The sequence below is a fragment of the Thalassophryne amazonica genome, chromosome 21 (genome assembly GCF_902500255.1).
Source record: "Thalassophryne amazonica chromosome 21, fThaAma1.1, whole genome shotgun sequence".
Taxonomy (NCBI): Eukaryota; Metazoa; Chordata; class Actinopteri; order Batrachoidiformes; family Batrachoididae; genus Thalassophryne; species Thalassophryne amazonica.
The window spans coordinates 240,771-267,488 of record NC_047123.1 but is presented as its reverse complement, the minus strand read 5'-3'; the positions used below and the strand labels follow the sequence as shown (position 1 = coordinate 267,488).

At 42.7% G+C, this 26,718-nt stretch overlaps 1 protein-coding gene across 2 annotated transcripts in view; it reads left to right on the top strand.

Annotated features, from left to right (window-relative positions):
- nus1 (NUS1 dehydrodolichyl diphosphate synthase subunit) overlaps positions 1–26,718 on the top strand; it is a 35,614-nt gene that overhangs the window by 7,064 nt on the left and 1,832 nt on the right. The window contains exon 4 of one of the 2 annotated variants that reach the window (XM_034162531.1): positions 18,554–18,650. The exons of the other annotated variant lie outside the window; for it this stretch is intronic. Within the exon in view, the coding sequence (XP_034018422.1) occupies positions 18,554–18,650 (97 nt within the window). The remainder of the gene's footprint in view (positions 1–18,553; positions 18,651–26,718) is intronic. 2 annotated transcript variants of the gene reach the window in all.

Here is a 26,718-nt window from a genome sequence, read left to right as displayed (position 1 = left end):
TTAACTATTAGAGAAAAATTACTCATAACCATCCCAAAGACGTATCGTTATCTTTGGCTGCTTTCAGTGATGCCGGTATTTGGTTAGACTCTTTCTCTCCGATTGTTCTGTCTGAGTTATTTTCATTAGTTACTTCATCCAAACCATCAACATGTTTATTAGACCCCATTCCTACCAGGCTGCTCAAGGAAGCCCTACCATTATTTAATGCTTCGATCTTAAATATGATCAATCTATCTTTGTTAGTTGGCTATGTACCACAGGCTTTTAAGGTGGCAGTAATTAAACCATTACTTAAAAAGCCATCACTTGACCCAGCTATCTTAGCTAATTATAGGCCAATCTCCAACCTTCCTTTTCTCTCAAAAATTCTTGAAAGGGTAGTTGTAAAACAGCTAACTGATCATCTGCAGAGGAATGGTCTATTTGAAGAGTTTCAGTCAGGTTTTAGAATTCATCATAGTACAGTAACAGCATTAGTGAAGGTTACAAATGATCTTCTTATGGCCTCGGACAGTGGACTCATCTCTGTGCTTGTTCTGTTAGACCTCAGTGCTGCTTTTGATACTGTTGACCATAAAATTTTATTACAGAGATTAGAGCATGCCATAGGTATTAAAGGCACTGCGCTGCGGTGGTTTGAATCATATTTGTCTAATAGATTACAATTTGTTCATGTAAATGGGGAATCTTCTTCACAGACTAAAGTTAATTATGGAGTTCCACAAGGTTCTGTGCTAGGACCAATTTTATTCACTTTATACATGCTTCCCTTAGGTAGTATTATTAGACGGTATTGCTTAAATTTTCATTGTTACGCAGATGATACCCAGCTTTATCTATCCATGAAGCCAGAGGACACACACCAATTAGCTAAACTGCAGGATTGTCTTACAGACATAAAGACATGGATGACCTCTAATTTCCTGCTTTTAAACTCAGATAAACTGAAGTTATTGTACTTGGCCCCACAAATCTTAGAAACATGGTGTCTAACCAGATCCTTACTCTGGATGGCATTACCCGACCTCTAGTAATACTGTGAGAAATCTTGGAGGCATTTTTGATCAGGATATGTCATTCAAAGCGCATATTAAACAATATGTAGGACTGCTTTTTTGCATTTACGCAATATCTCTAAAATCAGAAAGGTCTTGTCTCAGAGTGATGCTGAAAAACTAATTCATGCATTTATTTCCTCTAGGCTGGACTATTGTAATTCATTATTATCAGGTTGTCCTAAAAGTTCCCTAAAAAGCCTTCAGTAATTCAAAATGCTGCAGCTAGAGTACTGACGGGGACTAGAAGGAGAGAGCATATCTCACCCATATTGGCCTCTCTTCATTGGCTTCCTGTTAATTCTAGAATAGAATTTAAAATTCTTCTTCTTACTTATAAGGTTTTGAATAATCAGGTCCCATCTTATCTTAGGGACCTCGTAGTACCATATCACCCCAATAGAGCGCTTCGCTCTCAGACTGCAGGCTTACTTGTAGTTCCTAGGGTTGTAAGAGTAGAATGGGAGGCAGAGCCTTCAGCTTCAGGCTCCTTTCCTGTGGAACCAGCTCCCAATTCAGATCAGGGAGACAGACACCCTCTCTACTTTTAAGATTAGGCTTAAAACTTTCCTTTTTGCTAAAGCTTATAGTTAGGGCTGGATCAGGTGACCCTGAACCATCCCTTAGTTATGCTGCTATAGACGTAGACTGCTGGGGGGTTCCCATGATGCACTGTTTCTTTCTCTTTTTGCTCTGTATGCACCACTCTGCATTTAATCATTAGTGATCAATCTCTGCTCCCCTCCACAGCATGTCTTTTTCCTGGTTCTCTCCCTCAGCCCCAACCAGTCCCAGCAGAAGACTGCCCCTCCCTTAGCCTGGTTCTGCTGGAGGTTTCTTCCTGTTAAAAGGGAGTTTTTCCTTCCCACTGTAGCCAAGTGCTTGCTCACAGGGGGTCGTTTTGACCGTTGGGGTTTTACATAATTATTGTATGGCCTTGCCTTGCAATATAAAGCGCCTTGGGGCAACTGTTTGTTGTGATTTGGCGCTATATAAAAAAAAATGATTGATTGATTGATACATTTTCTGGCAGTCTATAAAATAACAAAGCCACTATAGTGATGGCTGCAGCCTGTATCACAATGGTGTCTGTGATTTAAACCACTGACAATTCCGTTTCACACTACTACAGTAAAAAGTCTGCACTTATTACTGTTTGTGATTTTTAAGTCTGGAGAGAACAGGGTTTAGACATGATTAGGTCATGTGATCAGCTTGTTGGGCCCTGTTCTTCTATAATCTCCCATTTTCAACCTAATTGGCTCCGGCAAAAGGACATTTAGTTCTACAGATTTCCATCAGATCAGAAAGACAGACAGACTAAATCACGCCCTCAAGGACCACCAAACCTATAAATGTTCCATTTCTACCTGCTCTGCCACACCCTAATTAGCTCATTTTGATGTGCAACTAATCACGTGCCAACAAATGCCCGAGTGACCTCATCAACTTGTGGCAGAGCAGAAAGAGAGGGAAAATGTTTAGGTTAGGTGGTCCTCCAGTATCAGTTTGAGAACCACTGGGCTAAATGATAAGCAGTGATGAAGTGGCAGAATAACAATTAGGATATGTGGCAACCAACAGCAAGTTGTTCTCATTGTAATTTTGTTTGTTTCATGCAGTAATTTAGATAAAGATGGAAAGGAGGCATATTTCTCTTTCTTATGTGATCATTTGTTCTTTCTCTGCCATATTTACTAAAATTGACAAGTTAATAATCAAGAGTCAGAATAAATATAAAATTAGAGCTTTTCCTTTTTTGGTTGCTCATATTAGGGGGCGCCACACCAGATCATCCAGCTCCACCTCACCCTGTTCTCTGCATCTTCCTCTGTTCAACACATCCATAACCTCTTTGGCCTCCCTCTTCCCCTGCCTGGTGATTCCATACTCAACCCCATACTCGGCATCCTTCTCCCAAATACCAGGGGTATTCAACTGGTTCCAGAAGGGGCCGAGGGGGTGCAGGATGTCTTTGCAACCATGCACTCCAACGGGTAGTTTCAGTGATGAACTGATTCCATTTGCTCAGGATGGAGCCTCATGTACAAAGCTTGCGTATCCACAAAAACGTGGCGTACATCCTTCTCCATGCTAACATTCAAATGTATCAAAAGGAAATGTCTGTGAAAATGCTCCACACCAAGTTAATGGCTGGCATACACACATTTCTACAGCTATTGTTCCTCTGGCGACACTTAGAGGTGATGCTGGAAAACTGTGAATAATGTGAAAGCAAGAAGTCAGTGATGTGCACATCTTGAGACACACTTATGAACAATCAACACACCCACTTGTTTGCAGTTATATGCGTGGATATAAAAACATGTGCAAAGTCAGTGGTGGGCACAGCTCACCAAAAAATTAGCTTCAATAACAATTAATCCGTTAAATGCAAAGTTATTTTTTGTGACGCTAAACTGATAAACTGCAAAAAAATGTATCTTACAGATAATCGATAACTTTTATTCGGACGTGGCCACTTCAGATTACACTGTCGGCTTCTGATAAACCAGTTTCACTTTAAATGTAGCAGGGACTTCTGGATAAATTCAAGGATCACAAACACAAAAAGAATGCACGAAAAATAAATTAATAAAAAAAAAAACAAACACTGTCATCTTTCAAAAGCAGTAAAACACAGTATTAGAAGTCAAAGTTTACCTCGGTATTATGCTGCTTTTTCACACACTTTGAACCCTGCGGCTTAAACAACCGAAATATGTCCATTAATGCATTGATTGGCAGAGTAAAAGACACGTAGTAAATATAAATTCTTACCTATTAGTTTTAGTGGGATTCATTAAATTCTGAAGAAAATACTCCCAATAAAGCGTCCTCATTATCTGAAATGGTGTGTAAATGGTGAAGAGAAGTCCTTGCAGCTGCGCTGTGAGAGCTCCTCTTGTCTTAGCGATTAAATTATCCTGTGCCACATAGAAATAAAATAATGTTAAAATTAGTCTGTTTTGCTTGTCAAGCGGACGGTAACAGTGTAAAGTCCAAAGTGAACCTAAACTACACTACCCACAATGCTCACTGCGCCGACCGGCCAATCACGTCTTGCACTTAATGATGATGTCATCAACAAGCGACAGCCAGTCTGCCATAAATCACTGATCTACACACAACAGGGATTAAAATGTTTGATTTCACTTACTTTACCAGCAAAAAAAATGTTAGCAGACTGAAAGTTATCAGAACTAAATTTATCAGAAGATAATTGGTCCGATGATGGTTTTAAAACTTATCTGAAAAGCTAATCTGCTAAGAAAAACATTAGCTTTGATAATTATCGGTTATTGGATTAGCTGAACAGTGCCCACCACTGTGTAAAGTGATGTAGAGAATGGTATTACAATAGCTGCGTTAGTGTTGTTAAAGGACCTTGCAAATGGTGCAATACAATGTGAGCGACTATTCAGGAAACGTGAGGATTTACTTGCAAATTACTATAATTGGCTGATTTAAATTAACTGAATCTTTATTTAACCAGGTTAGTTCCGTTGAGATCAAGATCTCTTTTGCAAGGGAGACCTGGACAATTATAAAGTTTCCAATTCGCCTAACTTGCATGTCTTTAAATGGGGAGGAAACTGGAGCACCCGGAGAAAATCAATGCAAATACGGGGAGAACATGCAAACTCCACACAGAAAGGCCACAGGTGGGAATCGATCCCATGACCTTCTTGCTGTGAGGCAACAGTGCAAACCACTAAGCCACCGTACTGCCCGTGCTCGTAGGCTGATTTTGTGTACCAAAGCCACTGTTACTGGAGTTATGCACAGAACTGTGGCCAGCCCAGAGTGCAATACGGTGAGGAGCCAAGAGTTGTCTCTGCCCACACAGGTGGTGCCCACGCTGGGGTTCCTGGCAACAGGGGCATTCCAGCAGGAGCTGGCCGATCGGTCACAAGTGTGCCAGTCAACCTTGAGCCGAGCCATGCCAGCTGTGTGGGACAGAATCTTCTGAATGTGATCCAGGTACATCATATTCCCATACAATGCTATTGCACAGGCCAACATTAAAGTGCAATTTGCAGCGAGAGCTGGTTTCCTGTAATCAGAGCTATTAACTGCACACACATACACATGCACACATACAAGCGCCATCACATGATGATTTTTTTTTTTTTTAAATAGGAAACATTTTCATTCCATCAATGTTCAAATTATATCAGGGATGAGAATTCTCAGTGGATTTGCAGATTTCCGAGTTTTTCTGGATTTTTGAGATTGGCATAAATCTGTTGAGAAAAATTGGAGGTGGGAGGAGGGGTTGCAGTGGGGCCATCCGTGTGAGTTAAACCTTCCTTGTATGCATGAGAACTGCAAGCTAAAACTTGTGATGTCATTGGTTACTTTTTCTACAATAGCGATCTTTCATCCAATCAGAATCTTGGTAATATCAAATGTCGCTGACGTGGACATTTTGAATTTCTGCAAGTTTTGGTCTGTAGAGCTGCATTTTTAACATGGCCAAAATTACCAAGGGAGAAGATGAAGACTGCATTAAAGACATCGATAGTCTAAAAAATGGATTTAAGTGGACATGGTTGGAGCGGCAGGTGTAAGTGGACAGGACGAAGGCAAGACTCCGTGAATTCGTCTGCAAGTTTGAGCTCCCCGGTAAAGCCCTCTGCAGGCTATGTTCAGATTTTATCAACAAAACCTTGGAAGAACAATGCAAGACAAAGAAACGTCACCAAAGTTATTACTAAACGGACTAATCTGCCCGGATCCAGAAGAGCGTGGAAGAGGTACAGCGATCGCCAAAGCGAATAGCACTTGTACCGGTCAGCGATGGAACATTCAGTGCTCAGGTGAGTGTCCAGTAATTCTAGTCATGCAATTAAAATGTGTTTACAAGGACTTCCGGTCTGGAGGGCAAGGCGAAGACACTCTAGAGAGCGAGCTCCCGACTACTGATCTTAAAGAATAAAACCCTTATATACTTGAGGGAAAAAAGGAAAAAATTCAACAAAGATAGCACAGGGATTTTGCAAGTGATAAAATGTCACCCAAAAGACAGAAATTCAATAAAGGAAATCTTCAAACTGCGGAGGAAAACGAAGAAGATGAAGAACTTTGATCGCAAGCTAGCAGCAATATGGAGGACAAGCATGATGCTACAGCTAAAGACGAGGATTCGAAGTTTGACCAAATACTTAACAAGATACGGGGCTTCAGGAGAGACTACAAGGAGCAATTAGACGCAATGAGAAACGTGTGCTATCGGTGGGAGATTGGACGAAGCAGGGGAGAGGTTTGATGCCGTGGAGACGCGTATTCAGTCAGTGGAGGACTTGTGAAGCGAGCTAGCAAAACTCCACACTCAGACTCAATCCAAGTTGAGGGCAATCGAGGGGCAATCATGTCGGGATAATGCCAGAATATATGGGGTTGAAGAGAGGGCTGAAGCAGGCTCATCGCCTGTAATTGATTTTGTGGAGACTTTACTCGTAAGAGGCCTGGGCCTCTCCTCCCCCTCGACATTCGCCATCAAGAGAGCGCACCACGCGGTGGCTGCAAAACCCTCGGCTGGCGCCCCACCGAGATCGTTTGTGGTCAAGTTTGGAAGCAACTGAACAAATATTTGGACAATGATTATGCTCCGGAGGTGCAGCGAGAAGAAAGGAGTATGCAGCAGTGAAGGCAGCACTCGGGGGCGGGGGGGGGGACATCCGTTCCCACTTAAGATGAGAGTGTTCTACAGTAACGGTACAATGAAGTGCAATTCAGCACAGGAAGCTACAGAAGACATGGTGCAGAGGGGGATACTGGTCTCTGTTGTTAAAAAACCTGTCCTGCCCCTGGAACAAATTCAACAGCAGCTATGGCAAACGAGTGGAAGGAGGGGGAGGAGTAACACCGAGGCACCAAAGCAAAGTTACAAGGATAAACTCCAGGCATTCTGACACCAAGATGATATTGGATAAGTAACTACAGTTAACTACAGAGTGCGTTTATTTTTCCTTTACTGATGCAGCATTCTATTGATAAGGGGCGGGCATATGTATATGTTTACATAATCGGGTTACCCAATCACAGCATGGACCCCCCCAGTCTTTCCTGGTACTGGCCTACAGGCTGAAGAGGGCACCCTTCAGCAAGAAGACGGACTAGCCCTTCCCTTCCCCTTGGTCACTATACTGGCTTTTATTTTGGAAATCCTGACGTTATATTTAGGTATCCATTTTTGTTTTTTACTTTTTGTTCATGTTTATTTTTATTTCTGCTGTTCTCAGAGGTTTAGCTTTTACAATTCTCGGTATACAGAGGGACTTACTCCATATCACAAATTATGCAGCCCCTTAAAATCATAACTTACAATGTGAATGGTTTGGGGAATCCTGTCAAAAGAAATAAAATTATGACAAAGTTAAAAAAGAAGAAATAGAAATGGCCTTACTCCAGGAAACTCATTTACCACATGCAGAGCATGATAAACTTAAGAAATGGAAATTTAAACAGTTTTGTTCTTCATGCTCACAAAGCTGAAAGACAGATGTAGTTACCTTGATTTCAAATAGATTAAACTTTGTTTGTATCCAAGAAAATAAAGATAAGGAAGGGAGATATATATTTGTTAAATGTCATTTACAGGGTGTTTTGACAACAATTATAAATGTTTGTTTTTTTCTCAGGTTTTTACAAATCCGTCATTATATAAATAGTTTTGTACCAAAGAGCAAGAATATTTTTGTAATGCCTATTTTGAAGACATTTATAAAATTGTATGTAGCTGATTTGGGTCTAAAATTGATTTCAAGATTATATTGAGACTTTCAAGAGATTAAAAAGTAAACACAACTTACATCAAGCAAAAATGGGAAAGGGTATCAAATAATGTAATAATGGACATTATTATCACTTTACAGAGGCGTTGCTAGGCTGGTATCGTAGATTTACTTAGATGCTACCTGGCTATACCCGCCCGCTCTGCGTAATCAAATGATGTCATAGCGCGCGCAGCCCAAGAACTGTCCGCAGAGGGGGAAAAAAAAAACTGTCCGCAGAGGAAAAGATAAAAAGGCGAGAAGTGTGTTTTGGTCCCAATATGGATATTCCAGATGATTTTCTCATGGATAGTACGACAATGAACAGTACCTAAGCAGCCAGCTTGATGAGGACGCACTGTCGAATTTGGAGAGCAGTGCGCTCCAGCCGACACGACAAAAGTTAAAGTGAGCCAACTTTTTATGTACACATTATGTGTTCTGTATCTCAGTAAGTGATAATAAAGCAAATAACATGCTGTTGTCGTGTTGTATGCATTTTCTGCGTCCCTCCATCCATGCCGTCGCCCGCAATGACAGATATTCGAATATCTGTCATTGCGGGCGACTGGGCATGAATGTCGGGCCTCTGAAAATGCATACCGCCCTCCAAAAGCATGTTATTGTATTAATATCTGGTTAAGACACTGCTCTTTTCAGTGGAAAATCACTAGTTCAAATGCATGGAGAAGTTTTAGCTGGAAGAGCCTTGGTAGATACTTTATCACTCTAGCACAAAGTTCACACTGCTCTGGTTCTTCTAACTGTTGGAGAAATTGTGGTGCACAAGGAGTAAAACTGTACCATTTGTTATGGTCATGCCCATCATTACATTTGTGTTTTTTTTTTGTTTTGTTTTTTTAATTTGGTTCAAATTCAATTGAAAGCTTTGTTAAATTTTCAGACAACCTTAGCCTAGGACGATTTGGTTTTCTATATTCTGTAGACACAGATAAAGTCACAAAACGTTTGTTTGGAAAGTTGAGTTTAGCAGCGCAGAAATGTATGACCAGGAAATGGTTGAAGTCTTCATCTCCAAATCTGGATGATTGGCACAATCTTGTGTATTCAATATTTGTTAAGGATCGCATTACATTTCATAAGAGTCTTCAAAAGGACAAGTTTGACAGAATCTGGGAGAAATGGAGAACATATATTCTGCCTCCATGGCCGGAATTTGTATTACTGTGTACTGTGTGTATACTCTGTATTATTGATAAAAGTAACACTGAATGGTAATTGAATTATGTACACCTTTTGTTCTTTAATTTCTTCTGTTTGTTTTCTATTTTTATGTTTTGTTTTTTTTTCTTTCTTTTTGTATGCATAATGGAAATTTTCTGGGGGGGGAAATATATATATATATATATATATATATATATATATATATATATATATATATATATGTATATATATGTGTGTGTGTGTGTACGTACTCGTGTGTGTGTGTGTGTTTACAATCACTGATATTTTTAAGTGTGGTGCAGTTATTTATGATGTGCACGTACTGAAGTGAAATTCAGGGCTGCAAAACTCCGTTTGTATATGGATTTTCGGCAAAATTTGTTTCCATGTTCCATTTATTTTGTCATTTAAAACCGTATTTTTTATATTGTATTTTTAAAAAATACAATTGATTTCCTTCAGTTTTTACTCTTTAATAGATAAACCAGTTAAGGAATGACGAGATATATTTTGCCCGCATGCTGAAGTCGGCCCACACCAATTTTATTTTTTATTTTGGTGAATTTCATAGCTGGTGCATAGGATGTGTGCTTTTTAATGACACTATGCTTTATGTGCCGGAGGGGTTTTCCTGCTGACTGGCATAAGTAGTTGGGGTGCAAACTTTTAAATCAAAATGACAAGAACTACCCAAATGATTTAGGAATTTATTACAGGGCAGTAATTTGTAAGCATGCATTTTACATATAAATATTAATAAAGTCACTGTTTTATACCACAAATATTGTTTTGATAGGTTTTAATCTCTTAAAATGATTTGCACATCCTTGCATGAAGTTTCGGTATATTACAGAGCTCATTGGAGGTTATGGAAAGACGCAGAATACTTTTGGCAAGTTCAGTGATATCTGTCCAATGCTATGGCATTTATAGGCAGTACATATGTACTGGGCAGATATCCCTGAAAGGTCTACATAGATGGATATCCCAAAATACAAAACATTTAAAATGCAAATTCATAAAATTAGGTCTCTGTGTTCACCCCAAAATGCCTCTAAAATGCTCAAAACCTATGAGCTTCAGGGGGCTTTGCCTCCAGTAGGGGTGCTGCCCCAGGACCACATTAGGGACCTACGGCGACCCCCAGATCCCCACCCATTTTTAGAGTTTTTTTTTATTTGCCTATTGTAGCTTGGTGGCTTGCTTCAACGCATGACTCATTCAACCTGACTAACAGCACGGTTGTGGCAGCTGTGACTTGTCACGTAATGAGTGACATTTCCATGATGCATTTTTTTATTTTACTATTTTGAATCCTACCCCATCTCCTAACCCTAAACATTACCATAATGTAACTGTCTCCTTCCTCTAACCCTAACCATAAGCCCCCCCCCCACCCCCATGTCACCCCGCATTTTGTGCCCCATCTTGTTGCATGGTGCGCAATGGGTGGCTGTTGGTGAGTAGATAGTTTATTTGTGTAATTGTTCCGAATGAAACCCAGCATGGGTACATTTGGACATGTGCACATTCAAATATATTTTTTGGTATTATTATTATTATTAATTATAATAATATATAATTATTAAATATAAATTATTACCATATCTGCTGGGAATGACTGACGGAACCCTCTGTCAGCGAGGTCTTCAACTCCCACCTCCGGGAGAGCTTCTCCCAGATCCCGGGGGAGGTTGGAGACATGGAGTCCGAGTGGACCATGTTCTCCACCTCCATTGTTGATGCGGCCGCTCGTAGCTGTGGTCGCAAGGTCTCTGGTGCCTGTCGCGGCGGCAGTCCCCGAACCCGGTGGTGGACACCGGAAGTAAGGGATTCCGTCAAGCTGAAGGAGGAGTCCTACTTAGCTTTGTTGGTAGGTGGGACCCCAGAGGCAGCTGACAGGTACCGGCAGGCCAAGCGTGCCGCAGCCCGTGCGGTCGCAGAGGCAAAAACTCGGGTCTGGGAGGAGTTCGGGGAGGCTATGGAGGAGGACTATCGGTCGGCCTCGAAGAGATTCTGGCAAACCGTCCGACGCCTCAGGAGGCAGAAGCAGTTCTCCACCAGCACTGTTTACGGTGCGGGTGGGGAGCTGTTGACCCTGACTGGGGATGTTGTCGGGTGGTGGAAGGAGTACTTTGAGGATCTCCTCAATCCCATCGTCACGTCTTCCGAACAGGAAGCAGAGACTGGGGACTCAGAGGCGGACTTATCCATTACCCAGGCCAAAGTCACAGAGGAGGTTAGAAAGCTCCTCGGGGGCAAGGCTCCTGGGGTGGATGAAATCCATCCTGAGTACCTTAAGTCTCTGGATGTTGTGGGACTGTCTTGGCTGACACGCCTCTGCAACATCGCGTGGCAATCGGGGACAGTGCCTCTGGATTGGCAGACCGGGGTGGTGGTCCCTCTGTTTAAGAAGGGAGACCGGAGGGTGTGTTCCAACTATAGGGGGATCACACTCCTCAACCTCCCCGGTAAGGTTGTTTCCAGAGTACTGGAGAGGAGAATTCGACGATGGTCGAACCTCGGATTCAGGAGGAGCAGTGTGGTTTTTGTCCTGGTCGTGGCACACTGGACCAGCTCTACACACTCCATCAGGTGCTCGAGGGTTCATGGGAGTTCACCCGACCAGGCCACATGTGTTTTGTGGATCTGGAGAAGGCGTTCGACCATGTCCCTCGGGGCACCCTGTGGGGAGTGCTCCGGGAGTATGGGGTCCAGGGTCCTTTGCTAAGGGCTATCTGGACGGATGGAGCGTGAGATCGATAGAGATCGGTGCAGCATCTGCAGTGATGCGGTCGCTGTATTGGACTGTCGTGGTGAAAGAGGGCTGAGTAGGGGGGCAAAGCTCTCGATTTACCGATCGATCTATGTTCCGATCCTCACCTATGATCATGAGATTTGGCTTATGACCGAAAGAACGAGATCGCGAGTACAAGCGGCCGAGATGAGTTTCCTCCGCAGGGTGGCTGGGCGCTCCCTTAGAGATAGGGTGAGGAGTTCAGTCACTCGGGAGGAGCTCGGAGTCGAGCCGCTGCTCCTCCACGTCGAAAGGAGTCAGTTGAGATGGCTCAGGCATCTTTTCCGGATGCCCCCTGGACGCCTCGCTAGAGAGGTGTTCTGTGCATGTCCCATTGGGAGGAGGCCCCGGGGAAGACCTAGGACACGCTGGAGGGACAACATCTCTCAGCTGGCTTGGGAATGCCTTGGGGTTCCCCCGGAGGAGCTGGGGGAGGTGTGTGTGGATCGGGAGGTCTGGGCGGCTTTGCTTGAGCTGCTACTCCCGCGACCCGACTCCGGATAAAGCGGAAGAAAATGCATGGATGGATGGTATTATTATTATTTTTTGTTTCTTGATGGTGAAACTAGAGCTTCTTAACAAGCCCCCGATTGTCTCCCTGTGGTCAGTATTTGTCAATAAACACGTGCGTAAAGTCATGATGTCATACACTGTCAGCCGCGGCGCACCTTATTTTTGTTTTTTTACTTCAGTACGTGTGCTCCTCTTCCGTTTCATGTTTATTCCGGTTGACAAGGTACGAAATAACATATCTCTGTGTATCTCCACTTCAGTTACACCACTTTATCTGTAGCTCACACCACATACTTTGATACATCTTTTTTTTTTTTTTTTACGTACAACAGCTTGAGTTTTAGCGTATGCCGTGTTTCAGTAGGAAATCCCCACAAGTCTTTGTACATGAGGCCCCAGGCTAGACTCAACCTGCTTTCTACTCTCACTACAGATTACAGTGTGATCTGCAATCCATATATATTCTTCCATCTGTTGTCCATAGAGACTCCTGTCTGATGTCATCTGTCAACCTGTCCATCACCATTGCGAACAAGAAAGGACTCGGAGCTGATCCTTGGTATAATCCCACTTCCACCTTGAATGTCATTCCTTCTGCACATCTCACCGTTGTCATACTATTCTTGTACATGTCCCGTACTACCCACACATACTTCTCTGCCACTCCAGACTTCCTCATACAATACCACAACTCTTCTCTTGGCATCAGGTCATAAGCTTTCTCTAAATCTACAAACACAATGCAACTCCTTGTCTTCTCTGTACTTCTCCATCAGTATTCTCAGAGCAAACACTACATCTGTTGTGCTCTTCTCAGCATGAAACCATATTGCTGCTCACAGATCTTCACCTTTTTCTTAAAATATTTTACATGTATGGAACCATGGCTGAGGTCTGAAACATTGGCTGAATTATATTGTCATGTGCAGATGTTTATTTTAATTTTATTATGCTAAATGAAACAACCTCAGGCAGAATTTTCAGGATATGGAAACCGTACATCCTCTTAGCCAGTTGTTGGACGTATTGAGGTATAAGTACATCATTTAAATTTTTTGCAGCTCTTTTGTTCTATACATGTAGGAAGAAATCTGACTTGAGTGTACCATGATCTGAACTGTACTGTTGCCTTCCATACTGTGATTGGGACCAAATTGTGAGTGAGGTGTACCGTAAACCTCTACTTCTCAGGCAAGCTTGTCTGCTCCACTGAATACGAGAGGCACCACTGCACGTGTTGGGAGTAACAGAGCATGGAGGTGTACATGGGTGTCTGAGAGTGCTGTGTTCATGTAACCAATTAGAGCCCTGAACCCAATTAGGGCAACTGTTTGTTGTGATTTGGCGCTATACAAGAAAAAAGTTGATTGATTGATTGATTGATTGACTGAACACATTCTGGGAGAGTCTCTCTGGAATTACTGCTCTCAGGGCTGCAAACAAGAGTCTCACAATCACATGATCAGTGAGAAGTTGACATTGACTTTAAAGCATCGTTCGGCATCACATAGGTTGACTGATGGACACCTCTGTGCAACCTCTAGCCAACATTAGCTAAACATTGCCAAACTGGTTATTCTGGAAGTAATTTATAAATCTTGCTTCTCCCAAATATATTCTGCGTCATATGTGACAAAGTTTGGACCCAGAATAACAACTGATGACGTCTTTGTCACAAAAGCATTTGAGCTGAAGTTTGAAATCAGAAGTGAAGTGGTGAGGTAAAGACTTAAGATGCCGATGATATATTTATTTTTGATATCATATTTTATTTTGAATATGATATGTCTGTGGGGCTTCTGGTGGTCTGTGAGAAACCTCAGGAGAGCAAATCGGGGAACCATCGAAGCTGTCTGCAGTAAGGACGGGACTCTGATGACCTCAACTGAGGAGGTAATTGGACGCTGGAAGGAACACTTTGAGGAACTCCTGCATCAACCGGAGCACCCTCTATAGTAGGGGCAGAGCTGGAAGTTGATGGAGGATCATCTTCAATTTCACTGGTGGAAGTCACTGAGGTAGTCAAACTCCACAGTGACAAGGCCCCAGGGGTTGATGATATCCATCCAGAAATGCTGAAGGCTCTGGGTGTGGAGGGACTGTCTTGGATGAGACGTCTCTTCAATATTGCGTGGAGGTCTGGGACAGTGCCTAAGGAGTGGCAAACTGGGGTGGTGGTCCCCATATTTATAAAGGGGGACCAGAGAGTGTGTGCCAGTTACAGGGTCATCACACTACTTAGCCTCCCTGGTAAAGTCTTCTCCAGGGTGCTGGAAAGGAGGGTTCAGCTGATAGTTGAATCTTAGATTGAAGAGGAACAATGCAGGTTTTGTCCTGGTCGTGGAACAACCAACCAGCTCTTCACTCTCACAAGGGTCCTGGAGGATGCCTGGGAGTATGTCCATCCGGTCTACATGTGTTTTGTGGACTTGGAGAAGGCATGTGATTGGGTACCCCAGGAGATACTGTAGGAGATGCTGTGGGAGTATGGAGCGAGGGGGTCCCTTCTCAGGGCCAGCCAATTTTTGTACTCAAAAAGCAAGCGCTGTGTTCGGGTTCTCTGCAGTAAATCGGACTCCTTTCTGGCAGGAGTTGGCCTCTGCCAGGGCTGCAACTTGTCACCAATCCTGTTTGTGATATTCATGGACAGGATATTGAGGCAGAGTCAGGGTTCTCACCAGGATTTTTTTCACAGCATAGTGGGTAAGGTGGCAAGGCATAGCCACACGACGAGCGTTGCAGGTTTGAGTATTGTAGTAAGGTCCAGGGTCATCCCTCTGAGAAAATTTTGAAATTTATAACCCTTTAAAACACTATTTCCTGCATTTTGAGGGCCACTTTGTATTGTGAACTTGGATGTTAATAATGTGTGAGATGTTTCTGTGTAGGCTCTCAGTTGTCCAGGTGGTTTCCATAGTAGAGAAGATTGAATCTTCGACTGGACGGGGTTGCTTGACGCGAGGACGTTTCGCTTCAAATCGCAGAAGCTTCCTCAGCTAAAATTCTTGCTCTGGTGGTCTGACTTCTGTCTTGACTCTTGTAGAGAAGAATAATCAAGAAGACACAAAAGCTGGAGTTAAACCTAACCAGACCCCTCCTACCGAGAGGCAGACTGCTATAGGCTAGTGACTAAACAATAGCTCTAATTAGCACCTATTGTGCTCTAGTTAGCACACTCCTAATGACAGGGCAGCTGTCCCTCTCCTGATGGCTTCCTTGACGACTCTGCTGATGACGTGAATGACTCATTACCATGACTCTACAAGAGTCAAGACAGAAGTCAGACCACCAGAGCAAGAATTTTAGCTGAGGAAGCTTCTGCGATTTGAAGCGAAACATCCTCAAGTCAAGCAACGCAGTCCAGTCGAAGATTCAAGCTTCTCTACCATGAACAAAAGACTGAAACTGCTTTGACCTGAGTACCCCATTGTAAACAGGGATAAAGCGTGTCTCAGACCCCCTCCCCGGTTAAGGCTGGGTTTCAAGCGTTTCACAAAGACTGCCTCCTTGACCCCTCTCTCAAACCATTTCTTCTCTCTGGCTAATATTTTAACTTCCTTGTCCTCAAACGTGTGGTTAGTGTCTTTAAGGTGGAGATGAACTGCAGACTGATGTCCACTGGCGCCTTCTCTGCGGTGCTGGTATAGCCTTTTGTGTAAAGGTTGCTTAGTCTCACCTATGTAGTGTTCGTTACAGTTTTCCTGACATCTGCTAGAATACACTACATTGCTCTGTTTGTAACTAGGGATCCTGTCCTTAGGGTGAACTTATTTCTGTCTCAAGGTGTTAACCAATTTAAAGTAAACTGGGATTTTGTCCTGTCTGAAGATCCTCTGTAGTTTTTCCCCTACTCCTGCTAAATAAGGGAGAGACACTCCTCTTCTTCTTGTCTTCGTCTCCTGTCTATCTGGTCTCTTTGTTCTCTGGGACTTCTGCACTTTGTCCATGGACCATCGTGGGTACCCACATACTGTGAGGGCTTTCCAGACAAGTTGTTGTTCTTTAGCCCTTCCCTCTGCAGTTGTGGGCACCTGTAGGGCTCTGTGTTGAAGCGTCCTGATCACCCCAAGCTTGTGTTCAAGGGGGTGGTTTGAGCCAAAGAGCGGATATTGGTCAGTGTGCGTTGGTTTTCTGTAAACCCCTGTCTGGAGCTGCCTGTTCTCTCCAATCGTAACATCACAGTCCAAGAAGGCTAAATGGTTGTTTCTGGCATCCTCACGTGTGAACTTGATATTGGCGTCCACCGAGTTGATGTGTTCTGTAAAGTCCTCAACTTCCTGTTGCTTGATTTTAACCCATGTGTCATCAACATATCTGAACCAGTGACTGGGAGAGATGCCCATGAAAGATGTCAAGGCTGTCTTCTCCACTCGCTCCATGTACAGATTGGCCACAATGGGGGATACCGGAGACCCCATCGCACAACCATGAATCTGCCTGTAGTAATTCCCCCTAAACAGGAAATATGTGGTGTTAAGACAGATCTCCAAGAGTTGGCACATGTGGTCTGGTGTGAGTTTGGTCCTTTCAAGTAGAGACACATCCTTCAGCAGTCTCTGCCTCACAGCTGAGACGGCCTCAGCGGTGGGGATGCAGGTGAACAACGAAGTCACATCAAATGACACGATTGTTTCATCTGCCTCCAGCTGCAGGTCCTTGATCTTGTTCCCAGTTTACTTTAAACCGGTTAACACCTTGAGACAGAAATTAGTTCACCCTAAGGACATGATCCCTAGTTACAAACATAGCAATGTAGTGTATTCTATCAGATGTCAGGAAAATTGTAACGAACACTACACTACTACATAGCTTTATCCCCTGTTTACAATGGGGTACTCGGGTCAAAGCAGTTTCAGTCTTTTGTTCATGGTAATGAGTCATTCACGTCATCAGCAGAGTCGTCAAGGGAGCCATCAGGAGAGGGACAGCTGCCCTGTCATTAGGAGGGTGCTAACTAGAGCACAATAGGTGCTAATTAGAGCTATTGTTTAGTCACTAGCCTATAGCAGTCTGCCTCTCGGTAGGAGGGGTCTGGTTAGGTTTAAAGCTCCAGCTTTTGTGACTTCTTGATTATTCTTCTCTACAAGAGTCAAGACAGAAGTCAGACCACCAGAGCAAGAATTTTAGCTGAGGAAGCTTCTGTGATTTGAAGCGAAACGTCCTCGCGTCAAGCAACCCAGTCCAGTCGAAGATTCAAGATTCTCTACATGTGAGATGTTCTTTAAAGAAAAAAAATCACAGCATAGGGGCCCCCTATGCTCAACTGCGCTGGCGAAAACCCTGGTAGTTGGGGGGGAGGAGGGTCTTTAGGTTGATGGGCTCAGGGTCTCATCTTTGCTTTTTGCACATGATGTGGTCCTGTTGGCTTTGTCAGCCTGTGACCACCAACACTCACTGGGTCGGTTTGCAGCTGAGTGTGAAGTGGCTGGGATGAAGATCAGCACCTCTAAATCTGAGGCCATGGTTCTCAGCAGGAAACCAATGGATTGCCTACTCTGGTTAGGGTTAGGGGTAGTGAATGAGGTCTTGCCCCAGTGGAAGGAATTCAAGTACCTCAGGGTCTCATTCATGAGTGAGGGGAGAATGGAGCATGAGATTGGTGCAGCAGGGGCGGTGTTGCATTCGCTCTACCGTACTGTTGTGACAAAAAGGGCGCTGAGCCAAAAGGCGAAGCTCTCGAGCTACTGGACAATTTTCGTACCTACTCTCACCTATGGTCATGAGGGTTGGGTCATGCCCGAAAGAACAAGATTGCGAGAAGGTGAAAAGTGCTGTCATCTGTGAAGAACTTGGAATAGAGCCGCTGCTCCTTTGCATTGAGAGGAGCCAGGTGAGGTGGTTCGGGCATATGGTAAGGATGCCCCCTGGGCACCTCCCTGTGTTCCATGCATGTCCACCTGGGAGGAAACCCCAGGGAAGACCCAGGACTAGGTGGAGAGAGTAAATTTCCATACTGGCCTGGGAACACCTCGGGATCCCACAGTCAGGTTAATAAGGTCTGGGAAAGGGAAGTTTGGGGGTCCCCTGCTGGAGCTGTTGCTCCTGTAACCCAGTTCCGGATAAGCAGTTGAAGAGTGAGTGAGAGTGATGTCTGTGGTCTTAACATGAGTACTCAATTATGAGTTGTACATAAGTGCTGTCCACATGCAACTTTATGATTGGTTACATTTCATTCAGTTTAGAATGGTGGTTTCAGCAACATTTTTAAATGTCTTACAGAGAAATGAATATTCCAGATCCTGAGCTGGTAGTGAAGTTTGGTCCAGTTGACAGCACGCTGGGCTTCTTACCGTGGCACATCAGACTCACAGAGTTCATGTAAGCTGTGTGTGTGTGTCAGACTCTACAATTGTCGTACTGTATCTTATCACTGTTCCTTTTGATGGTCCTTAAATGTGCAATAACATGTTTGCAGCTGTTCATATATTATATGGAAGCACTCTTCCAGCCCCACAATGCACAGTATATCATTTATAAGCAGTATTATCATCTCTAATATTAGGTGCAGTAATTCAGACTCAGTACTAAAGAGGTTTTAAAGTAGTCTTATCTGGGTCTTTATTCATTCATTCATCATTTTCTATACCCTATACCTTATACCCTTATATAACACTGATCTGGCAACTTTCTCCGGACAGACTGCTGGTTTGACCAGTGCTCCTCTAATCAATACAAGATTGTAATTGTTTCTTTTATTACTGTTACCAGTCTAATACTTCTGTTAGTTTTTCAGTGTACCTGTTGTGAATTTTAGCTAATTACTTTACTCCTGTGTGAATCTTTGGAGTGGTTGCCTTGCATCAGTGAGAAGTTGGATGTCTAGTAACTTCCTACTTTTAAATGATGGTTCTTGGTCCAGCCAGACATCGACATCAATTTGACCAGCTAAGGCTTATCTTAGGTTCATATGTTATACATCATACAGACAAATTGAGGAACCATGGGGTAATTTTTTTCCTACGTTGTCCTTTTGATCGTCACATTAGAGATATTACGAGGACTGCTTTCTTCCATCTGTGAAATATAGACAAGATTCGTCCCACCCTGTCTATGGCTGATGCCGAGACCCTGATTCATGCTTTTGTTTCTAGATTGGATTATTGTAATGTCCTGTTTTCAAGACAGTTTTCAGTCCAGCATTAGGGGTCTCCAGCTGGTTCAGAACGCTGCTGCCAGACGTTTGACACGAAGCCGAAGGTTTGACCATATTACCCCCATTCTGGCATGTCCTCACTGACTTCCTGTCTCTGTGAGAGCAGACTTTAAGATTTTACTGCTAACCTACAAAATTGTTCACGGACTGGTGCCTTGCTACCTGGCCGATTTGGTGAAATCCTACGTACCGGCCCGGGCTCTGCGTTCCCAGGTTGTGGGACTACTTTGTGTTCCTAGGGTGAAGAAAAAGTCAGCGGGTCATAGAGCTTTCTCTTACCAGGCCCTGCCCTGTGGAACAGTCTCCCCTGTGTCAGTGAGGCAGTCTGATTCTGTGGACACTTTTAAGTCTAGGCTCAAAACGCACTTGTTCTCTCATGCTTATGATTAGCATTTTATGTCATTACAGGTGTGCTCAAACGTTTACATACCCTGGCAGAATTTTTGCTTTTTTGGCCATTTTTAAGAGAATATGAATGACAACACAAAAACTTTTTTTTCACTCATGGTTAGTGGTTGGGTGAAGCCATTTATTGTCAAACTACTGTGTTTCCTCTTTTTAAATCAAAATGACAAGAGAACGACCCAAATGACCCTGATCCAAAGTTTACATACCCCTGTTCTTAATACTGTGTGTTGCCCCTTTAACATCACTGACAGCCTGGAGTCTTTTGTGTTGGTTGTGGACGAGGCTCTCTGATGGTGAAGCTGCCACTGAATATGTTTCGGACATTATTTACATCAAGAAAGAACAAAGAAATACAAACAATATGGCACTCTGTGGTAAATCTGCATGGAGTAGACAGTTCTCAAAAACTGAGTGACTGTGCAAGAAGGAGAAGAGTGAGGAAAGACACCCAGACAACCCAGGAGAAGTTATGGGCTTATGTGGCTGTGATTGGAAAAATTGTGCACAGTGCAAGCTTTGCATTTTGTCTCACCAGTTATCCATCTTCATGATGAAGTGGTATAGAGGAGGATTTTCTTAAAAAGAACTGAAAGTTTAGCTACAAATTGCCAGAAGGTACATCTGAGATGCAAGCCTGGATTTGATCTGTTTTGGTGAAAGAAAATCCTTCTCTGCTCTACTCCACTATGACGCTAAGAGTACTGATGCAAAATCCAGTCCAATCACAGCCACAGTGCATTGCCCCTTTAACATCAGTGACAGCTTGGAGTCTTTTGTGGTGGTTGTGGACGAGGCTCTCTGATGGTGAAGCTGCCACTGAATATGTTTCGGACTTTATTTACCTCAATTACAAAGAAATACAAGCAGTATGGCACTCGATGGTAAATCTGCATGGAGTAGACAGTTCTCAAAAACTGACTGACTGCAAGAAGGAGAAGAGTGAGGAAAGCCACCAAGACATCCAGACAACCCGGGAAAAGTTATGGGCTTATGTGGCTGTGATTGGAAAAATTGTGCACAGTGCAAGCTTTGCATTTTGCATCACTACTCTTAGCTTCATAGTGGAGTAGAGCAGAGAAGGATTTTCTGTCACCAAAACAGATCAAATTCAGGCTTGCATCTCAGATGTACATTCTGGCAATTCGTAGCTAAACTTTCAGGTCTTCTTTTTAAGAAAATCCTCCTCTATACCACTTCATCATGAAGATGGATAACTTGGAGATACAAAATGCAAAGCTTGCACTGTGTATAATTTCTCCAATCACAGCCACGTAAGCCTATAATTTCTTCTGGGTTGTCTGGGTGTCTTGGTGGCTTTCCTCACTCTTCTTCCTCTTGCACGGTCACTCAGTTTTTGAGAACTGTCTACTCCATGCAGATTTACCATAAAGTGCCATACTGTTTACATTTCTTTGTAATTGATGTAAATAAAGTCTGAAACATATTCAGTGGCAGCTTCACCATCAGAGAGCCTCGTCCACAACCACCACAAAAGACTGCAAGCTGTCAGTGATGTTAAAGGGGGCAGCACACAGTATTAAGAACAGGGGGATGTAAACTTTGGATCAGGGTCATTTGGGTAGTTCTCTTGTCATTTTGATTTAAAAAGAGGAAACACAGTTGTTTGACAATAAATGGCTTCACCCAACCACTAACCATGAGTGAAAAAAAGTTTTTGTGTTGTCATTCATATTCTCTTAAAAATGGCCAAAAAAGCAAAAATTCTGCCAGGGTATGTAAACTTTTGAGCACAACTGTACAATTTTTATTGTGCTATTTGTCTTTTATTTATTTTATTTAATCCTGTCTTTTAAATTGTGTTTTTTAATCTTTTAATTCTTTTAATCTGTTTTTAAATTGTTTTTGTGAGTTGGCGCGTTATAAATTGAAATTGAAGTAAAATTGTTAGCATTTTCATTAGCAGTTAGCTTGCGCTACCTTGGCTACACGCTTGGATTTTGTGGTGGACAAAGTACATTACTCTACATTAACCTTGCGCAATGCTGACAGATAGGGTGGCTTTTTTAGAGCTAGAGCAGCTTCTTGCAACCCCAATTCCAATGAAGTTGGGATGTTGTGTAAATAAGAACAGAATACAATGATTTGCAAATCCTCTTCAGTCTATATTCAATTGAATACACCACAAAGACAAGATAGACTTTTTTGTTTTTGTGCAAATATTTGCTCATTTTGAAATGGATGCCTGCAACAGGTTTCAAAAAAGCTGGGACACTGGTATGTTTACCACTGTGTTACATCACCTTTCCTTCTAACAACACTCAATAAGCGTTTGGGAACTGAGGACACTAATTTCCTTGCAATTGACCATTGAGAAACATTGTTCTTAAACTGTTGGGCTATTTTTTTTCACGCAGTTGTTCACAAAGTGGTGATCCTCACCCCATCTTTGCAGGTGAATGGCTGAGCCTTTTGGGGATGCTCTTTTTATACCCAATCATGACACTCACCTGTTTCCAGTTAACCTGTTCAGCTATGGAATGTTCCAAACAGGTGTTCTTTAAATGGTAAATGGACTGCATTTAAATAGCTTTTCCATCTGCATCAGATGCTCAAAGCCCTTTACAAATAATGCCTCACATTCACAAAGCAACTAGGAATTAAAGACCTTGCCCAAGGACCCTTAGTGATTTTTCCGGTCAGGCTGGGATTTGAACTGAGGATCTTCTGGTCTCAACCCCAATGCCTTAACCACTAGACCATCACCTCCCTTTGAGCATTCCTCAACTTTCCCAGTCTTTTGTTGCCCCGTCCCAGCTTTTTTGAAACATGTTGCATGCATCCATTTCAAAATGAGCAAATATTTGCACAAAAACGTCTATCAGTTTGAACATTAAATATCTTGTCTTTGTGGTGTATTCAATTGAATATAGGTTGAAGAGGATTTGGAAATCATTGTATTCTATTTTTATTTACATTTTACACAACATCCCAACTTCATTTGAATTGGGGTTGTAGCTTTAGTGGAATTAGATATTACAGGCACTCCAGGCGAGCTTATTCTCTGGGTAGTTAGCATGCCTGTTAGCATTAGCTTAGCAATGCTGGGTAAAGACAATGGCTTTCAGTCTGTGGTTAGGCGGAGGAAGTCACATAGGGCTTGGTGGCTGGTTGCGGTACCCTGATCACATTTGCCACTGTGAACCATTTTTCTGCCTTGAATATGCCTGTTAACCCCTCGACCCACGGGTGACTTCTACCCCTATCTCCAGGCCAAAACGCAGGGCAAAAAGACAGACAGGCAAAGGAACATGACGCTAGGTACAGCCATATTGCTATTCACAGCAACACCAATGATATTAGAATGAAGCACTCAGAGGTCACAAAAATGGACATAGAGAGGACTTTTGGCCTTACTCGAAAGATGTGTCGGCATCAAGTAATAGTCTCTGGTCCCCTCCCCTCCCGGGGTAATGATGAGACGTTTAGCAGACTGGCATCGTTTAATAGATGGCTGGCACAATTTTGTAGACTGCAAGGCTTTAGTTTTATTGATAACTGCCCGTCTCTTTGGGCCGCCATGGCTTGCTGATGCCAGACAGCCTTCATCCTACTGGGAAAGGCACTGCAATCTTATCTGCGATCGTAGATAGAGCTCTACAAGGAGGGGAACACTAGGACTCGACAGCAGGCTGCGGAGCAGGTGATTACAGAACCTGCAGGGCTGATGACCAATGTGGCCATGGAATCCATTGATTTAGAGGAGAAATTAGCACAGAAAATCCACTAAGGTGATGGTGCCAGGGCTGTGAAAACTCAGTGGATCTGCAGAATTCCACAGATTTCATCATGGGGGAGGGGGTGTTCTACATAAGTTAGTGTTTGTGTCCTATGTAAGTGTTATAACAGTACCACTACGGTTTTGGTACTGTTAGATCTTAGTGCTGCATTTGATATTGTGGATCACAGCATTCTACTTGATACACTTGAGAATCATTTTGGGATTACTGAGAATGCCCTTGCATGGTTGACATCATACCTAACTAGTCATTCTCACTGTGTCATGTACAACAACACTATCTCTAACCTTGGTGACTTACATACGGGGTTCCACAGGGGTCTGTCTTAGGCCTCCTGCTTTTCTCCCATTATATAGTACCCTTTGGGTGCATATTGTGGAGTTTTGGGTTACTTTTCATTGTTGTGCTGATGATACTCAGTTATACAGTAGTGTTCAGAATAATAGTAGTGCTATGTGACTAAAAAGATTAATCCAGGTTTTGAGTATATTTCTTATTGTTACATGGGAAACAAAGGTACCAGTAGATTCTCACAAATCCAAGACCAAGCATTCATGATATGCACACTCTTAAGGCTATGAAATTGGGCTATTAGTAACAAAAAAAAAGTAGAAAAGGGGGTGTTTACAATAATAGCAGTATCTGCTGTTGACGCTACAAACTCAAAACTATTATGTTCAAACTGCTTTTTTAGCAATCCTGTGAATCACTAAACTAGTATTTAGTTGTATAACCACAGTTTTTCATGATTTCTTCATATCTGCGAGGCATTAATTTTGTTGGATTGGAACCAAGATTTTGCTCGTTTACTAGTGTGCTTGGGGTCAATGTCTTGTTGAAACACCCATTTCAAGGGCATGTCCTCTTCAGCATAAGACAACATGACCTCTTCAAGTATTTTGACATATCCAAACTGATCCATGATACCTGGTATGTGATATACAGGCCCAACACCATAGTAGGAGAAACATGCCCATATCATGATGCTTGCACCACCATGCTTCACTGTCTTCACTGTGAACTGTGGCTTGAATTCAGAGCTTGGGGGTCGTCTCACAAACTGTCTGCGGCCCTTGGACCCAAAAAGAACAATTTTACTCTCATCAGTCCACAAAATATTCCTCCATTTCTCTTTAGCCAGTTGATGTGTTGTTTCGCAAATTGTAACCTCTTCTGCACGTCTTTTATTTAACAGAGGGACTTTGCGGGGGATTCTTGCAAATAAATTAGCTTCACACAGGCGTCTTCTAACTGTCACAGCACTTACAGGTAACTCCAGACTGTCTTTGATCATCCTGGAGCTGATCAATGGGTGAGCCTTTGCCATTCTGGTTATTCTTCTATCCATTTTGATGGTTGTTTTCTTCCACGCATCTCTGTTTTTTTGTCCATTTTAATGCATTGGAGATCATTGTAGATGAACAGCCTATAATTTTTTGCACCTGCGTATAAGTTTTCCCCTCTCCAATCAACTTTTTAATCAAACTACGCTGTTCTTCTGAACAATGTCTTGAACGTCCCATTTTCCTCAGGCTTTCAAAGAGAAAAGCATGTTCAACAGGTGCTGGCTTCATCCTTAAATAGGAGACACCTGATTCACACCTGTTTCTTCCACAAAATTGATGAACTCACTGACTGAATGCCACACTATTATTATTGTGAACACCCCCTTTTCTACTTTTTTTTACTGATAGCCCAATTTCATAGCCTTAAGAGTGTGCATATCATGAATGCTTGGTCTTGTTGGATTTGTGAGAATCTACTGAATCTACTGGTACCTTGTTTCCCATGTAACGATAACAAATATACTCAAAACCTGGATTAATCTTTTTAGTCACATAGCACTACTATTATTCTGAACACTACTGTACATGCCAATAACTGCTGGTCATGTCATCCACGTAAAATCTTAAAGGATTGCCTTCTGTCAATGAAAAGCTGGGTGTCCAGCAATTTCTTAGTTTTAAACTCTGACAAGACCAAAATGATGGTTCTTGATCCTGTGAGACATTGGCATCAATTTGACCAGTTAACTCTTAGCCTAGGCTCGTGTGTCATACATCACACTGACAAAGTGAGGAAACTTGGGGTCATTTTTGATCCTACATTGTCTTTTGACCTCCACATTAGAGATATTATGAGGACTGTTTTCTTCAATGTGCGAAATATAGCGAAGCGTCATCCCATCCTGTCTGGCTGATGCTGAGACCCTGATTCATACATTTGTTTCTTCTAGATTGGACTACTGCATATTTTCTGGTTTACCACAGTCCAGCATTAGGGGTCTTCAATTGGTTCAAAATGCTGTTGCCCGACTTTTAACAGGAAGCAGAAAATTTGACCACATTACACCCATTTTGGCGTCTCTTCACTGGCTTCCTGTCCCTGTGAAGTTGGATTTTCAGGTTCTGCTATTAACCTATAAAATTATTTATGGCTAGCATCTCCCTACTTAGCTGACCTAATAAAACTCAACTTACCGGCGTTCTCTGCATTCTCAGGGCTCAGAGCTTCTTTTTGTCCCTAGGGTGAATAAAAGTCTGCGGGTCACAGAGCTTTCTCTTATTGTGCACCTGTTTTGTGGAATGATCTCCCTGTGCAGATAAAACAGTCAGATTCTGTTGAGACCTTCAAATCCAGACTTAAGATGCAGTTATTTTCCCCTCTCATTTGGCTGCCATACTGGCATAGTATGTTACAATGCTTCCTATCCTTTTAAATTCATTTTATTAGTAATGGAACAGGTCTCAGCCTCAACTTTATGTAAATTCTGGGTCTGTTAGTGAAGCTTGGGGCTAGCAGCTGGCGATCACTTTAGTATTTTCTCTGCGTTCCTGTCGATTTACTGCTGATGAATTTTACCTTAGGTGTACTTTTTTCTGGCTGACTGATTCTTTTTTTTTTTCTCTCTCTCTCTCTCTCTCTGAGGTGTGGATGACGTTATGACATCATGGACTGCATAATTACTGAAATGAGTGTGGAACGGTCTCTGCTGCGGGAATAGACCCACTGAATGGAATGATGGATAACCACTGCGTGTGGACTGGAGGCCTCCATGGTCTTCTCA